At 38.3% G+C, this 18,063-nt stretch overlaps 1 protein-coding gene across 4 annotated transcripts in view; it reads right to left on the bottom strand.

The window, feature by feature from the left end:
• The window catches only part of EYA4 (EYA transcriptional coactivator and phosphatase 4), a 47,662-nt gene that overhangs the window by 5,758 nt on the left and 23,841 nt on the right, over positions 1–18,063 (bottom strand). For 3 of the 4 annotated variants that reach the window (XM_010015432.1, XM_010015433.1, XM_010015434.1), the window contains 4 exons: positions 17,311–17,394; positions 8,173–8,262; positions 2,272–2,330; positions 2,005–2,165 (listed from right to left, as the gene is read on the bottom strand). In XM_010015432.1, coding sequence (XP_010013734.1) covers positions 2,005–2,165; positions 2,272–2,330; positions 8,173–8,262; positions 17,311–17,394 — 394 coding nt within the window. The remainder of the gene's footprint in view (positions 1–2,004; positions 2,166–2,271; positions 2,331–8,172; positions 8,263–17,310; positions 17,395–18,063) is intronic. The other variant, XM_010015435.1, reaches the window with a different exon arrangement.

The raw sequence follows: 18,063 nt of genomic DNA, 5'->3' as shown, positions 1-18,063 counted from the left end.
TTGTGACTGTATATAGGTGAACCTCAGATTAATACATCTGGAAATACACTTGTTTGCTGATGACTTGCTCTTCATGTCCTGTCTGTAGTTACCTGTGATAGCTCCTTTGATAGCATTTACAGCCCTGAAATGGCTGTACATTTTATGTTCTCCTATCTCAGTCAGTCCTTAAAAGCACCTTAAAATCTCCTGTTGTGTATGAACAGTCAGATTTTAAAAAAATGCTCAACCTGTTGAATGTTGAGACATGAATTTTTTTGAACCAAGGTATTTTAGAATTAGATTTGATCCTGGAAGAGCTGGGAAGCAGGCTTCATGACCTTTCATATCCCTCTTCTCTTTCACACCCTATGTTCACAAGATGTGGCATCCCTCTTTCTTTCACACCCTATGTTCACAAGAAGTGGTAATGACTGTCTTAAAAAAACATGAAATGAAGCAACCTAAAAATACCTAGTTAGGTCTAGCCTTCTGTTGCCTTCTAACAGCTATTTTGAAACACATAGATACATGTCTTATAAAAGAGATTATTAAAAAGCTAAGTAGAGGATGAATGAAGAAACATGCCTTCTATGGATGAAATATATTTCAGAAGCAGGATTTGTGGATGAGGACAAAAACCTTGATACAATGCACCATATCTGCATTCTGACTTTGCAGTGATTGTCCCTCTTAGTGTGTTTCCTTTTGCTGTGCTCTTGCACTTGTGCTCATACTAGTGTTAAAAGTTTTATGAAATCCAAAAACTTTAGAATCTTAGATGCATTAGGAGATACAATAAAACACAGTAACATTTCAGTTAATACTGTTTCCAGAGGTATTAATATATAAAAACTCTATTCATGATACCAAAGAAGGGCAAGGCAGGGCAAGTGAAAGCCAACCATCTGCTATCACTCTTTGGACCTATTGCTCCTTCCTTTGTCAAGTAAAGACTCTGAACTACTCACAGTGAAAATGTATACTGCAGATTTACATAACTTAGGTAAGGACTAAATCATTGCCCATGTTAGCTGTACGGTTTTCCCATTTCTGAGAGACTGCAGGAAGCGCTAAACCCCCACCAAAGTGACTGGTTTTACTGAAAGTGAGCTTCACTTTGAGTTTCAGGTTCCTCTGAAATAAATTTCAGATGAGTTGAAAAAGCCCATGTTATAGAATGGGAGAGTGTTCACTTGGACTCTTTCCTGGCTGGGTCAGGCTCAGCTTATCCTCAGCCGTGGCTGTAGCCTGAAGTTACCTGAAGACTTGTAAGTATTCCCTGTTCCCAGAGTCTCTCCTTGAGGGAGTCAGTCAACATATTGCCCTCCTCCGAAGAGGGACGGCTGTTCCTGCAAGTCACACAGGATTCTCCAGGGCAGATTCTTTCAGTTCTGCTGTTTGATTTCCTACAAGCCTGATGTCATGGACATCAGTGAGTCCACGAATACATGAAAGCTCTCAGCCCAAATGACATTCTTATTTCTTGCTAACACAATTAACTGTGTAAGCTACAGAGTCAACAAAAGGGGCTATTGGCACGGCAATGCCAGAATTTATTTCATCCACTGGTAAAAACAGACAAGAAGGTACCCCACAGAGAGGTTAGCAGAATATTGTGTTGTTACCAACCAGATCATGAAATTATAGGATGGAAAAGGCCAGCCACACGTAATTTGTACTGCAGAAACTATACAGCCTCTTTCCTAGGAGAACAGCATGTCTAAGGTAGAAAAAGTGGCTCAAGCAGTCAGTAACGTGAATATATCCAAGCTGGGTCTGAAGGAGAAAAATGGGCTCTGTGAAAGCTGTATAGAGATCTGCTCAGTTTTCCCATCTCTGGTTCTCCTCCACAACAGCACAATGTTGGCTCTTCCATTACAGTAGCTTTAAATAGCCCAAGGTCCAGTCACATCACTTTCCATTCATTCTATGGCTTCCAAGGCACATTCCCCCAGTGGGAGTTCACTGCCACACAGTTTAACCTAATCAGCATTCTGAATTAGTTTTGACACTTAAACTCACCTCCTATGTTGTTCTTGTAAGTATTATACAACTCTTTTACTCTTCTGTAACGGAAAGCCAGCTTCCTCATCCAGTCAACCCCTCCTCTTACACCTGTTGGCAGACAAAGGTTTGCACTACTTGCAGCTGCATGGAAGCCATCAGTTGCAAAACTGTAGGTACTGCAAACACCCAAAATACAGTAAAAATAAATACAATGTATTCCTGTAAATGCTCAATTTATTTAATCTTTGAAAAAAAAAAAAAAAAGGAACAAATGCTGCTTACCTTAGGTCTTGTCCATTATCATCAGAAGAAACATCATCTATATGAACTTGATCACACTCCTGTTGAAAAAAATCCGTATGATAAACTAAGAGAGTATGCTCACCATGCACTTAGTACAGATGAAGAAACGATCGGTGCAGGTTTTTAAGTGTACCAGAAGATGGCAGCGTATGTACACCTACAGCTTCCTATCACCATCAATTTCTTGAAAACAATACAACCTTCAACTCCTGCACTGTGTAAATTATTAGTTAAAACAGGCCTTTAGAAAAGCAATATATAATTTTAGTGTGAGTTTTAGATTAGAATTATTTTAATTGAAAAATACCAAGAATTGCAAATCTCATTTATAGTTTCTCTGTCATATCAATATTCCGAAGTCAGCTAAACCTTACTTCCCCACTTCCTAAAAGCTATTGTTGATGAACCTCAACTGGCATATAACTTCTGTTAGGTCTCTAGGTGTTTGGATGCTTATCAGATTCTTTTAGTGATTTATCCAAATGCCTTGGGCTGGAAGATCACAGATAATCAAGCAGTCCTGGAGAACTTCATTATTTCCTGGTTTCAGAAGAAATGGAAGTACCTCTGGGGAACTGAGGTACATTGGAAAACTGAACTCCCCTCATTTTATAATTGGATAGCTATCAAATATCCTTTTCTGCAGTGTGGTTATGGCAGAAAGATAGGAAAATGTGAGGGAAGCACAAATAAATAAGTCAAGCCACCATGCAATTGTAAATATGAACAGGCATCGTATTGCTGGTTTTTGAGTTGCTAGAATTAACATCTTAACCCAAAGATGCACCTGAAGTTCACTATTCAGAGATTTTACTTTATGTATGTAAGTAATTTACTGTATGTAAGTAATTTTTAATATTTAAAATAGTTGTTGTTAACATAATCCTAATATTATTTACGAAAAAGTTCAAGGACGTATTTATAAATTGCTCCCCAACAAATGTTTTCAGATAATTTAATCTCTTCACTAGGACAAAATGAAGCTGAGCTTTCAAAATGCCCAGTTCTGTGCCTCAAATAAGGAGTCATCTGAGTCATCTATGTCATACAAAGTTGCTGACAAGCAGCACTTAACTCAGACTCTCTGTGACATGTAGGAGTATGCAGTTCTGAGTTTCCAATCTTGGTCTCATACCAGTGTTAAATTGTCCAGACAGAGGATAAATCTGAACAAAGGAGTGATTTCCAAATGCATATGCTGCAAGTTCTTGGAGTGTAAATTTTGGGAATTAACATTTCTTTTTTCTGTTTCATTTGTTTAGCACTGAATGAAAACATAACAGACTTCTGCCCACATGAAGCTGTTAAAAAAAAAATTAGCAATTTTTGTATAAATACATATAACTTCATTTTCAAAGACATAATTTCATTGCATCATGCAAGTAATGATAATTTAAAATGTTGTGCCAAGACTAAAAGAATGAGTGGCCAAACTCTGCTCATCTGGCTTAATCTGTTAAGACAGACATGAAAGATCTGTGTTCGAGGAACAGAAATGAAGCATACTTCTCCCCACTGGAGAAATAAAATTTGTTGGGGTTGTCTATGGACATTATTTTGAGCTGTAGAGCATTTTAAAAAAGCTGCTTTTGGATGTATATAGCAGATGAAAAGAGAAAGAAAAGGGCAAGTGACAGCTGAAATAAAAGATTAATTTCTTTATCCTTGTTTATTATTTACACTTCAAGGAAAAAAAAAGATGCAACTATACTCCACCCAGTGTAGGGCAGGAACTCAAGAATCAGACAAAAACCCCATTGGGACAAATTTTAACTCTACATTTTGCAGTATCTGTGCAGTATCTGACTTCCAGATCACCTTCACAGATTTCCCTGGAACTGGTCAAAGCATAAGATAGATAACTTGAAAAGTTTAAAAATCAGTCCTGTGGTTTTGAAGGTGTTCTAATTAAATGGAGGGCACACAGAAGCCCTGGTGAATAAGGAGTGTCTGCTGCTGTTTGAGTTTTCTTAAGCCTTTCAGCTACATTGTTCCAGCCTTGCAAATTCCAGGTAACTGTTCTGCTGACAATTTCATTATTAGGTTAAATATGAGTGGGTGGCAAAGGCTTAGCTGTTTACTTTTATTTGTTTTATCTCACAGTTTGTTCATTGACTCTAGGAACAGGAGATGAGGGGAACATGCAGTTTTCTGATTACTTTCTCCTTGTCCCTGCAAGAAGGTTAAGCTTATAAGAGGATCAAACCCAATAGCACTCTACAGCTTTCTCCTTTTCCCCCTTCCTCATGTCCTCTTGGATCTATGGCTCACCTCAACATATACTTGCAATACACATTTGCCAACCAACTCATGTGCCCACCGCTCCTTGCTTCGCTTTTCTTTGTTGTTTTGCTTACTTGTGTACTTCAATTAAAATGTTTACATTTTATAAAATCAGTAGCTTTCAGGAAAAAAAGAAAAAGCAAATGGCTTGAGCAGATTTGAGATAGTTCTCTAATTTCCCCAAAGAAACAGGAAATTGGTGGCACAACACTACATCTGAGTTTGCTTGTAAAAGATGCCAAACAGTTGCATGGATGAAGGAAAGCAAGCAAGTCCTCTGTCACTTTAACTGTTAAGGTAAAATACTTTTCACATCAGCTACAGTACTGGTTACACTCAGGTCACAGAGGCTCACTGTCAGTGCAAGGCCAAAACTAAGAAAGATAAAATATATTTCCTATTACTGAGAGTTCAGGGAAGGAATCTAGGTACAATAACTGGCTTTTGCTCGAAGCAGTACTAATTTAAATCATATCTGAGTGCAGGCAATTCTTTGCAGCAATATTTAGAGCCTGAAAATTTGAGAGTACAGAATCAACTAATCATCCATAAAAATTATCCTCCTGGAAAGGACAGTAATTTCATTATCCAGTAAAAACACTGACTCACCACACTAAACACAAAAATGTTATTGCTGAGGGTATATTCAGCACTATGCTTTCTCAGGCTATACACTTCTTTTTACGCATGTGCCTCAGTCTCTGTTAAAACTAGTTTGACCTGTCTCGTGAGGTAAGACTTACCCAAATCCTATTTTTTATTTCTCATTTTTATTTCTAATAAGAAAAAAACCAAAGGATGATAAAATCTTATTTAAAATAGGGTAGGATTACCATTAAAATAGAGATGGGATTCAGTTTGTTTTGACTAAATACTCTTTTCATCATTGTCCTTGAAAGTGGAGGGGTATAATGGAGTTGGAAGATTTATGTCCAAATTTCTGCTTGCAATTGTAGGAATTGGGTTTTTTCGTGTGCACAGTATTCCCTACCAACATTTCTGAAAGCTGTCTTAAAATTAATTCTCAGATAGGGAGAGAAGCTTCATTTCATCCCTTACCTGGCTGAGAACAGAATGCATTAGTCTGGATATTAGAACTGAGTCCCACCTCTAAGCATTGTTTAGACACATGAACTTTCTAGAGCACCAGACTCCTATTTTCATGGCAAAACACCAACTGCCCTCCCAAGCAATACTTCTCAAGCTAACTAAAATTTATACACTGAGAATGAAATAGCTGGAGAACAGCCTAGCCTGAAATAAAAGTGCAGCTTGGCTGATTAGAACATGGGTTACTGGGTCAGCGGGGAATGTCTCAGCAGATTGGAATTTCTGCATCAGCAGTCATTGTAGTGAGACAGATTTGCATAGAGGAAGGAAAACTTTATTTTTATATGTGATAATTTCACTAACTTGGTTATTATTACTAGACCGTGGTATGTGGTGTTTCCAACCAAGAAAGACAGGAGGAGAAGAAAGCTTAGAGAATGTAGTGACTGGAACCCGTATTAAAGGAGTATAGCTTCATCAGTACCTTACAGTTGTCATTTCCAGAGCCACAAGGTTTACTGTGGGATGAAGGTGAAAGCAAGACAGAAGGAATGGGACCTGATGGCTCAGCATTTAAAAACTGAGATGATGAAAAGACAAGTAATCTGTCTAGTGAATAAAAGCCTATCTTACTTCCTCAGTAACAACTGAAGGTCTTGTGTCTTGATAGCCATGACCATCAGCAACTCAGTATTCATCTCCTGGGGGAGGATGGACAGAGGAAGGCAGAGAGAGAGATGGAGAGAGTGGGAGAGATGAGAGAGAGACACCCAATCCAAGTTGAAATTGGAGAATTCTCAGAATTCTTTACATTGTCGTCATGCATATGCCCTGTAATATTCAGTAATGGTCATGTGCTCTGCAAACATATTTAAACTGACAGATTTATAAATCTGCATATTAAAAGATGCCTCTGTGTACTTTGGCACAGGATGCCATGCAATTATACCTTATTTTCTAAGATGACAGAAAATTATTGGTCTTCTTGTATATGCCAGAATGTGCGCATACAGCTCATTTCAGAACAAGAAGTTTGGAATTTTAGTAATCTTATAAGATGAATTCTGGGCTAGAAAATACTTAATTGCATATAGAAATCAGTTTTAATCAAATCAAATTGACTGAGTTACAAGATTCTCCAAGAGAGCCCTAAAGTAGTATTTTCTGATTTATTTGAAACTGAAAACTGGATACTGTTCAAGCTCCGGAATGAGCTGGAGTATGATTTTTTGGACAGGATATTAAAACCACCCTATGAAGAATATACAAAATGTGATGATCCACCTATGACAGCTAAACCTGAGGTCCACAAAGAAAATAAATACTGAGAGAAAGGAATGAAGCTTCAATGTCCATTAGCAAGAATAAAGAGGTATGGAAAGACAGCAAAGCTCCATTTTGCTGAACTCCTCTACTTGAACTCAGCACAAGATTGAAGAACTCTGGGCATATGCTACCAAATGGCTTAAACTTCATTGGGTGCCACATGAAATCTGAACACACAGGGGCAAAGGTCTGCTAAGCAATGCTTTGAAAAATTGGTTTGGACTCTATCTCTGGTACAGGGCACCAGAAAGAGAACATTCACTGAATGCACTTGCATTGTCAAGCGATGACTCACTAGGGCTGCAATAAAACACTGACTGGTGAAGGCATGTCCAGGGCTTTACTTTCTTACATTTTTGCTGCTGGAAGGGGAAATGAAGCTCAGGTATAAGGTGAAGTAGATCCCAGTTTCTTAACTTAAAAAAAGGTAAGAATAAATGAGGTGTGCAAAGGATGACAAAGACAACTGCAGCTTGGTAATTCTGCTTTTCTTACTGCCTTGCGTTGAGGAAGTAACAAAAGAAATGCACACATTCCTAGTGAATGGAAAAATCTCACCTACCCTTATTTTTCCTATGCACTCACCAGAAACCTTTCTCTGGCATTTTAAACCAAACCTCAAAGTATTCCAACTGCCATGAGTGGCAAAATATTTGTCCACACAAGGAACTCTTGGATCCAGTAAGAAAACAACTGATTTAGATCAGGGAATGGCCTGAAAATCCCAGACTCTCTGATGCTGCAGTCTTTGAAGTAAAAGAAGAATATTCTACCTTTGAGCAAGAAGCAGGGGAGAGGAGGGGAGGGGAGCCTGTGGCCAAAAGGCTACTCAGGTACGTGGAGAGAAGAACACACTCTCTTGTGGTCAGATAATGACACCCACTGAAGGCAAACATAGAGAACTTCAATGTAGAGAGGCACGTATGTCTCTCTCCTGGAAATGACAGCAGACAGCTCTAAATCCATGGAAATGGAAAAGATGGCCATAGGACAAAGAGAGGAAAAGGTAGTTTGCAGATTCCCTCTCTCACCCACTTCAATGGAAGAACTCTGGTGCAATAGGAAGTGACTGCCACTTAGCTAACCTCTCTCTGATTAAAGTATGACAATCCCAAAATCTAGGTAGGCAGAAAATGTCACAGACAACAAACAGTAATGCACAGCAAAACCAGTACGTTAAAAACTCAGGAGTAACAGTGTTTATGTTCCTTTGATTCTTACCTCTAAATCATTAAAAAATAAATGTGTGTCAGCAAGATTAAAAATCATTTCTTCCATTCGCAGTCCAAGAGTTACTGCCATTGGTGGATCCTTAAAAAAACAGAAAGCACAGTTAGCTACTTAAATACCTTTAAGTTATATCAGAATTACTTTAAAAACTGCTGTATACAAAGTGCTTTGAAAAATTAACACCACAAGAAATTTCCCCAAAAATCTTTTCAGTACTAAGCTGTATTAATATAATGGTACAATAAAAGACTGCTGAACCTGTCTGAGAACATTTAGGGAGCTGGGGATGTTGGAACATCAAGTTTTTTGACAGTCAAGGCATTTGTAACTAAGCTAAACTGACAGGGGAAAACCTGGTGGCCATACATAAACCTGCATAAGGAAGGCTGTAAACAGGGAAGGAACTTCTTACATAAGACATATGTAAGAAAAACAGTATTTATATTGTAACAGTACACCAAAATTTTCATCCCTGAGCCTTTTATATAAATATGTAAATATCTTGCCTGTCAATCTGTGGACAGACATAAGCTAAGTCATGGAGCAGTAACTAATTTTTCTGACCCAATCCACAGAGTCAGCAGCAGAGGTAGAAACGAAGCTACTTCATATGACATCCAGTCTGCTGCACAATTCCTTTGACCACTTGGCTTATCTTCCCAACTTTTGGGCACACAGCAGTCCTCACAAAGGTTATGCTAAATTGGACTAGGAAAGGTAGTCATCTACCAACTGATTACTTTGTAAGCAATTATCCTAAACTGTGATATGAAGGTATGATTTAAGAGGCCTTTTCAATTTCTAATGTCTCTGCTTTATAAAAATACAAATGGTTCTCTGAACCTATGCCCATTTCCCCAGTCTGAGTTTCACTTTGGATAAATCAGCACTGCATTGTCTATGTTTAGGCCTACATCACTTCATTCCTCCGCTTTCTGTCACTCCAGTATGTATCTTCAAACCCCTGCACTTAGTCCTTCTCTGTCTCAACACTGACCCTTTTTTCATGCAGGCACTCACTGATGAATTTCAGGGCCCTCCTTTATGATTTTATTGCAGGTATTAATTCAACAAAGTGCTTGTAAGTGTTTTTCTTAGTATTCTTCAGTGTGCTTGCAAACTGTGGCACAATTCTTTAGGTGGTCCACAGGAATGGGAAAGGATACATAAGTTTGCTACAGATCATCCTTTCATTCCTCGTGGAATATAAGATTCCTGTCCCTGGATAAAATTACTCTAAACTTGCATTTGTTCATAGGTCAGCTTCCACACTACCAGATCACCTCGGCAAGGTAACACAAATCTATGGATCTGCAATAACAGTTTATCTGAGAACACTTAGTGTACAGTAAATGTGAGATAATTAATTTAAACCTGTGAGGCTTGCTAGGAAAGAGGTTAAGCTGATTTGCATTACCTTACATTTGTTCTAGAATAAGGTGGCACACAGACAGCTCCTGATGCTCAGCTAACACCTGGTAACTAGTTTTATTATTGCCTTAATCATCTGCCTGAGCTTCTGGAGTTCAGCTAACTTTTTTATGCTTAACACACTGCAATGGACTTTTAAAATAGAATCCTAAAATCGCAGAATAGTTTGGGTTGGAAGTGACCTTAAATATCATCTAGTTCCAACCTCCCTGCCATGGGCATGGACCCCTTTCACTAAACCAGGTTGCTCAAAGCCAGCCCCATCCAACCTGGCCTTGAACACTGCCAGGGATAGGGCAGCAACAGCTTCTCTGGAAAACCTGTTCTAGTGTCTCATCACCCTCACAGTAAAGAACTTCTTCCTAATACCTAACCTAAATCTCTCCTCCTTCAGTTTAAAGCCATTACCCCTTATCCTATGACTACAGGCTCTTGTAAGAAGTCCCTCTCCAGCTTTCTTGTAGGTCCCCCTTAGGTACTAGATGTGATCCTCTTCTCAGTAAAATGAGAAAAAAAAATTTGTATTTCATCATTCAAACTCTGATTTACAATAGCAAATTTTCAGAAATCCCTTCTTAGATACCTTGAAATTCTAAAAGGTTACCAGCATCTGGCAATAAAATCACACAAAACCTCAAATGCTCATTTTTTAGGGTTAGAATCAAAGGCTTCTCAAACAGGATCAGACGTTCCCTACTCCAGAGCTTCTCAACTACAGAATAAAAGATGGTTTCTACCCACAAGCACTTAAATACTAACGGTAGAATCTGAAACACAGACATATTTTGACCCTTGCTCATGAAAAAGTCAGACTTGAAGGGAGAATAGTATACAAGAAATGGTAATGATCCAAAGTTAGACCCAACTGTCTGGCAATGAAAGGAAATATTTTTATGTAGACCCTTGAATTGGTCTTCACTATCTTCCAGAAGTAAAAACCAAATGCAGTGCCTAATAACGTAAGTTCATCCTCTATGTCTTCTGCAGTCATGTTCACGGGATCTGGAAGTCACGTGGCTGAAGGCAGCAGCAAATGCAAAGGTCAGTTTTCCAAGGGGATGATTAAAGAAGACATGTTAACAGATTTGCAAAAATCATGTAAGATACTTCGAACACAAATCATCAAACCACTCTGGATTCATGAGATTCTTCATCAAGCCATAATGCTTTTATCAAAGTGTCATCACATACAAACATGTGTTTCTCTGTCCTTTCTCCTGTGGTTTTTTTCTGTGCACAGTAAATTATACTTTTTTCTTTCTAGACACAATATAATAAAGAGTATTTGCAACATGCTTCTTTACCTCAATCCTATGAACTCTAAGGCATGTGCATAACTTTGAGCACAGGTGGTAACTCATTATTATTTATGTGAGTTAAGTTATTCACTGGAGTGTTTCCAGCACTGGAATCTCAGACTTTTGATTCTCAGCCCCTTTTGTCCCCTTCCTGGGTAGAACCAGACTTAAATTCGGAAATTTGCTATAACAAATTCCATTATAATCCAATTTATTTTTACAGACACTACCAACTATGTATCACAATTTCCTGTCTTGCCTAGTATAGTTGAAAGACGTAAATGTGACAAAGCTTTTATGATTTTCTTATTAGTAGTATTTTTGCAACCAACTATGCCTGACTTTGTTACTGTTATAATGAGATTTCCTATGCTCCTGTTTTGAAAAAGGCATGTGTAGGATATTGCTAGGATCTGTAAGTAAAGTAAAATAGAACAAAGATAATTAATTTCAGCTTAGTGTGGAATCAGTCTGCGATCTCCCACAGCAACTGCTGCTAAGAAGAGTTACTGGAGTTGAATTTTCAAAACATGAACAATTCTTCCTTTAATAAATTGGCCAAAACTTGCACTGCAACTGTTTAAGAAGAATTAAACATCACGTTCCAGCTTTTGCCATGTTAAGTTCATTCCTTCACATACAAAAATAGACAGAGAAAGCAGATTTGTCAGGGTCTTGCGGTTTTATAATGTTTGCACAGTGTGGAGGAACACCCCAATCAGCATTTTACTGTCTTTCAAGTTGAAGCAGAAGTTATAGACTAACTCAAGTGGCACAAAGAATCAAGTGTTGAAAAGAAAGCAAGAAACATGTGCAGCTGATACAGATTTGAGTACAGCAAATTGAGAAACTGAGTAAGAGGCAGACTGAACTTCTGCCAAAATGTATTTTGTGCTACTCTGCACAAGAATACACAAAAGAGAAAACAATAATAAAAAAATAAGCCTGGAAGTGTTCCTCAGATAATTTGCAGAATACAGAACAACTCTTTGGCCCTCAGAGGCATGATTTTAGCCAGATATCATCAGTGTGCAAAAGAATCACAACCAGCTACAGCACTTCTGTATACCAAAATACAAATTACTTTAGTTACTTTAGTATGAAGGCACTAAACTGGAGCCAGACTGTCTGTCTGTGGACTTCTGTACTAGACTGGTCCATCCACTGGAATGCCTCCTGGGAGACTAGATAAAAATACCCTAGGAGGACCAATATTTAAATGTTTCATCCAACAGGAAAGTGACTTGGAATAAAACCCCAAAAGTTCAATGTCCATTAGTGGAAGATATCTATTTAATATTGTCTTGGAAGGTCAGGTTTCAGTACAAGATGTTCAAAATAATTTAATTTCTTGGAAGAAAAAATGCAAACACACCAAACTGGTTTTTGTTAAACCTCAAAAAACAAATAGCTAGACTTTCAGGTAAATTCATTGTGACAGGAATTTGTATGCATGAAACCTTAATAATAAGCAAGAAAACAAACAAAATATATGAATAATACTGTAAGAATAGATTTTCAATGTGTGGCTGTCCTGAACAGACAACAAATTTGACCTCTGGAAGAAGTGGAAGTGCTTACGTACCAATATTTTTGCTTAAAGACACTTTCCTACATTATAGGAATCTCAGATTTACGTTCAGCTCTCACCCTCTCATGGGAACAAGTGTTCCCATGTTCTTGGGAACAATGGAGGAAGAGAATACATCTCTTCTCTATAACTATATCGAGTGGCTGGTGAAGGACAACACTTCTATTACACAGGGAGTTTCTGTTCCACTCTCTCTAGAAAGTGGTAGGAAAATGGACTAAGAGGTCTCAGACAATGAGGGACTGGATTGCGAGAACAACTGGAGGTCATGAGAGATACACTATTAATACAAGCATTTTATGAGTGAATTTGGGAATGTCATTATGGGTGATAATGGTGACAAAGTTTTTCCGTTTAATGACTGGACAAGCGGAGAGTTACCAATAAAAAGCTACTAAGCCCTTTCCAGACAAGTGTACAAGGTTAATGTCACCTCCCCACCAGCATTCTGTCATTAGCAATGCTATCAAAATTTCTAACTGTGATCATCAGGTATGGATTTGTTTTGATATTTGCACTTGGAAATCACATTCTCCCCCTTCAAAGGTTACAAGGGACTTTGATTCTTTTTTATCTAGTTGCACTTTGAATCACAGCAATTTTCTGGGCATCCTTGCCCTCTGGTTTGACCTGGGAGAAATGAATGAAATAATACAAAATGCTTGGAGGCAGACAAAACTGCAACTTAATCAGCCTTAAATCAGCAAGAATAACTGGAATGCAATGGAACAAAGAATACACACTGTTCACAGGGAATAAGAATGTACCTCATAAACTCTTAACAGATGATGACATCTCCTAACACATGTCCTGTCACATCAACAAATACTCACTTAAGAGCTCAACATTGTAGAAAACCATATCTGCCAACTGGTGCTCAGCTGCAAAAACCATCATCAGCCACACAAGTCGTAAACTTAACACCTCAAATGCCAATGTTCATAATTTGCCACTGCAGTAAATAATTAAAAATAGAAATGTACTAGGTTTTATGATGTACAGAGCATATGAGAAAATTAGCTGAACAACGAGATGTACTCTTACTGCTGGGAGGCAACAGGGTTTCCTTGAAACCTAACACAGGTGTAGTGTAATTTTTATTCTATTTTTTATGTTAGTTCTGACCAGCACAGTAAAATAACCACTACACCAAAAGTCAGACAGAAACACCCATGGGTAGAAAACAGCAAGCCACAGAATATTCCTCTGCGTAAGTTTGATATTTTAAATATCAAAGTGATGCACTGACCAACCTCTGGCCAAATTTCTCCACTTCAGTGGAGTTTAAAGCTATACTCTTCTGCTGCCCAGACAAGCAGCAATTTGCCTTGTGTGTTAAATTAGATGCTTATAGCTGCATCCAACAAGTTAAATCCTTCAGCAAATCACTGGTTTTGTTTTTAACCTGGTTATTGTAACAGCCCTATATGATTCTAAAATCAAATAATCATCACACCATGAAAAATGCTGGACAAGTATATACCAAGGAGTATCCATTCTCAACTTCAGAAACTCTCAGTCATAAGTCAGAAATCTATTTTCTTTTGAGAAATATATGAACTAAAACTTGCCTACTGGATACAGACCTTCCCGCATAATATCTGCCAACAAACGCCCCCATTGCCTATGGCAATGTTGGTTTGCCTTTCCTCTTTCTCTTATACTGCACTGTAGAAGTCTTTTGAAAGAGAAACTGTTTATCTTCTGGTACCATGGCAGCTCTCAAGTGCCCCTGCACTCATACACTGGCCCTGCCACCTGGCCGTAAAACCATGGTGGCCAACTCCCCCCACTTCATTCCGTGTGCAGCCTGAATTGTAGCAAAGCAGAGAAATTAAAAGACTAATTCCTGAATGTTTTGTTTTCACCCAGCATCACACTCCTTGAAAGTACAAAGTGAGCACGCTTAGTCTAAGAAGATGCCTTCCTTTAAAATAATGTTCACATTAGAGACTCACTAATCTCATTTAGGACATTTAAATATGGAGGAGGGGGAAAACTCTGCTTTTCCTGTGACTTTTGTGTGTGTGGTTTCTATTTTGGGAGTAACTTGATAATGTTATACAAAATGGGCTCACAAAATACATATGGAAGAACACAGTATGCACAGCTGAGCATCTGTGTGACATTATACACCTTTGTTTTTTAAAATCAGAGAGCAAATCACTGCAATTATTTACTATCATTATTTTATACTACTCTGAATTGGTTTTCATTGTGAAGTAACAATTTTGTACCACCTTTCCATGATAAACAGTTCTCTTGGCACTTCTGCAAGACCTATGTGCTCACAAGACTTCTGCTGAAAACCTCACAATTCATGGAATATTTAGTGTCATACCAATCTAATTCTCGTAACAATCCAAACTCCAGTCTGGATTAAGACCTTGTTTAGAGATGGAAATCATACACAGAAAACATAAAGGCCACATCTGCTAAAGAGGTCATGTACCAGAGACGGATTGAGATCCAGCTGTGGTATCTTTCCCTTCCCTCATGTCTAACCTCTTAGGCACTTAGGCTCAGATGCATCTCACCTTACGTTTAGGCAACACTTCGGTGACATTAGTTAAAGCCTACCCATGATAAACTTGTATTCCCTGCCTCCTTGCAGTCAATAATACATATATTTGAGCTCCACTGGTAATCAGTCATTGCCATTCTAAGAAGTTCTCTATAAATAGGGCAAAGGTAGTAACTGCAGGAAGGAAAAGTCTACTACTTCTATTTTACAGTGTCTGGAAATGAACACGTTTCCCTACTTGTGTAGATGCCACCTATCAGTATCAAAAAAAAAACCAAACCCAACCAACCAAACAGGATTTTACTTAAGAATTCCTCTGCTTTTGCTCATAGTTGTTCATGTCATTTGTTTACTGATGCTGCTCTCAGCAGTATAATTACATTAATTTCACTTGCCCTTAGAAATACTCTTAGTTATACAATCCAACTTTATCTGCTGTCAGTACTACTGGCTGTTAATATGCCATTATTGTTTCTAAAGACTCTGAATGGACAGTAAATTTTAGCAGGATATGTGTTCTTAAGAAAAGTGGTTCTGATTTTTTTTTTCCAAATATTTTTACTCATAAAAAAGTGGGAAACCAAGAGGAATTACATGCCTATAAGACACTTTTCAAAGTTATCCATAGATGCTTGTGAGCTACAAAATGTACTCTGATGTCTAAAACTTTATATTAAAGTTGACTTTGACTTTACTTATCTGTTATTTGAGATGGAGCATGAGATGTAAACATCCCAAGGGCACAATCAAAAAAGGATGAATGGAATGGCTGCCTCACTGGGGCAATTCAGCAAGTTCTGTGGCAGTCTATGGGCTACACTCAAAGTGATATAAATGCTCATGTCTGGCTAGGTTTCTCTCTTGTTTTAATAACTATAAGATAGAAATGGTTTTGAAAAAGTCACTGTTTGAAAAAACAGCAGAAGAGGAATTTTGATAGTGTTCTGAAATGTGCACTGATTTGGCACTGTGAAGCTGCCAAATAAGCAAGGCTGTTTTTCACAAGACATGAAAAACAACCCTTATCTCAGCATTCCAGAAATTCAGATTTTTGTCTGGGGCCTGTGAGCTTTCCTATTAAGTTTCTCTTTTAATAAATAAATAATGAAAACATGGAGGACTGGTCCATCCATGTTTATAATCCACAGGTTCTGGCTTTGGACATTTCTAGCCTGCTTCTGGGAGAAGTGGGTGTGGAAAACATTTCTGTGATGTACTGTTTCTCATATTGTTTTCTCAAGCATCTGATTCTGGCTGGGATGCAGAGGCAGAAAACATGCTAAACAAGCACTTCATCTGATACAGTAAGGAAATGGTTATGTACTTAAAATAAATACTTTTGCATTAATTTAACTTGAATGGTATAACACCCAGAATACCACCTATGTACATACCAACATTCCCCTTATCCATTTTTTTTCCTTCCATACATTTGCCCTAGTTTTTCATTTTACCCAGGCCTTTTGCTCTACCCTTCCCAGCAGTCTGTTCCTGCTGCTATGCCCTGGTCTTCCTACCAGTCTCTTCTCCTCTTGCCTGAGTAGTCATTCCCTGGGCTCCCACCACCAGCGTCATGGGGCTGACTGCTGACTCAGCAGGGGATCTCAGTCCTGCTCCTGTAGGCTGCAACAGCCTCTCTCTGCCTCCCTCGCTCTTTCTTCAGCTCTCCTGCTCCCTGCTCTGTGACCTGAACTCCTTTTGGGTCTCATCAGAGGGGAGACAATGTGTACAACCGTCTACCTGGGAGAGGTATTCACGTCTTGGCATTACTCACCCTGGAGCCAGCCAGGGGAACCAAAGATTCAACAGAAAAGCTGAGGAGTCAATGAGTAACATCTGCAGCTGGTGCTGAAACAGGTCAGTCTCTTACTTACACATCCTGATTCATCAATATCTAAATAAATTCATCCATTGTTCCATTTATTGCTTATTTCCTGCTCTACTCATCCAGATACCGTCAGTTATTTCCATTTGCCCACTGCATCTATTATCCACCTGCAATATCTCTTCCAATGTACCTCAGGAACCTCATCCTTATTCCTCTGTAAACTCTTCCCTCATTTGCAGCATCTGCTTCAGCCTTACCTCATATATTGTGCTGAGGTCTGAGTCTCACTTGTCTCCTTGACTTTTTCACATTAACCCTCTGAAAATGGTGTTTCCTGTACACTTTCCATCTAACTTCACCCGAAACCATGATTAACACAGAAGTTGAAAAACACATACATGTGCAGGCTAGGTAGCTCTGATACAATGAATCGACACGGAATTCACAGCTCACGTACCTTGCCATACTTCTGTGCATAGGATCCTGTTAACAGCGAATGAAAAACTATGATTGTTTCATCCAAATCCCAAACAAATACACGCTGAAAACAGAAGGGATAATATCATTAAACAAATAACATCAAAGTCCCACCACTATCCCACCCAGGGGGGCTAAAAATCAACCACTTAACCAAGCAGGTTTTTTCTGACAATCAGCAAGAACAGTGTATCATACATGGTAAAAATTCAGAAGGAGAGTAACTTTTAAAGTCTTAAAGCTTTTCAAAAAAGTTGTATAAACATAGATCTCAGAAATGTGATGGGGGTCAAACATACTGTTAACTTAAGGATAAACAGTACTCTCAGATACTTCTCTTCCTGTCTTATAGATTCCAGGTCTTTATTTCTACTGTATAGCTAACATTAAATCTTGGGTAAAAGTGTTATATGTCACATATAATGTCATACAGAATTTAAATAATACTGTAGGACAAAATGGATTATTCTAACTAAAAAAAAAAAATAGGAAAGAAAACTCCCTATATTTATAAGGGGTTCATTTTCAGTGGTAAACTATAGAATAGGAAAACTGAAATGTAAGAAGTTAAAAGTCTTTTCACTGGAAAAGTTAAATCCTTTGAAATGCACAAAATGTTTAAGTTTCTGTAAAAAAGCCATGGCATTTATATTCAGCGCCTAGCATGGCAGCCCACCCTGCCATACCAGGAGCGGCTGCATGGGCACCCAAAAAAAAGCCTTGTCTTTTTATG

The sequence above is a fragment of the Nestor notabilis genome, unplaced genomic scaffold (genome assembly GCF_000696875.1).
Source record: "Nestor notabilis isolate BGI_N333 unplaced genomic scaffold, ASM69687v1 scaffold6415, whole genome shotgun sequence".
Classification (NCBI taxonomy): Eukaryota; Metazoa; Chordata; class Aves; order Psittaciformes; family Psittacidae; genus Nestor; species Nestor notabilis.
Note: the sequence above shows the minus strand (reverse complement) of the source record. Positions and strands in the feature narration are given on the sequence as shown.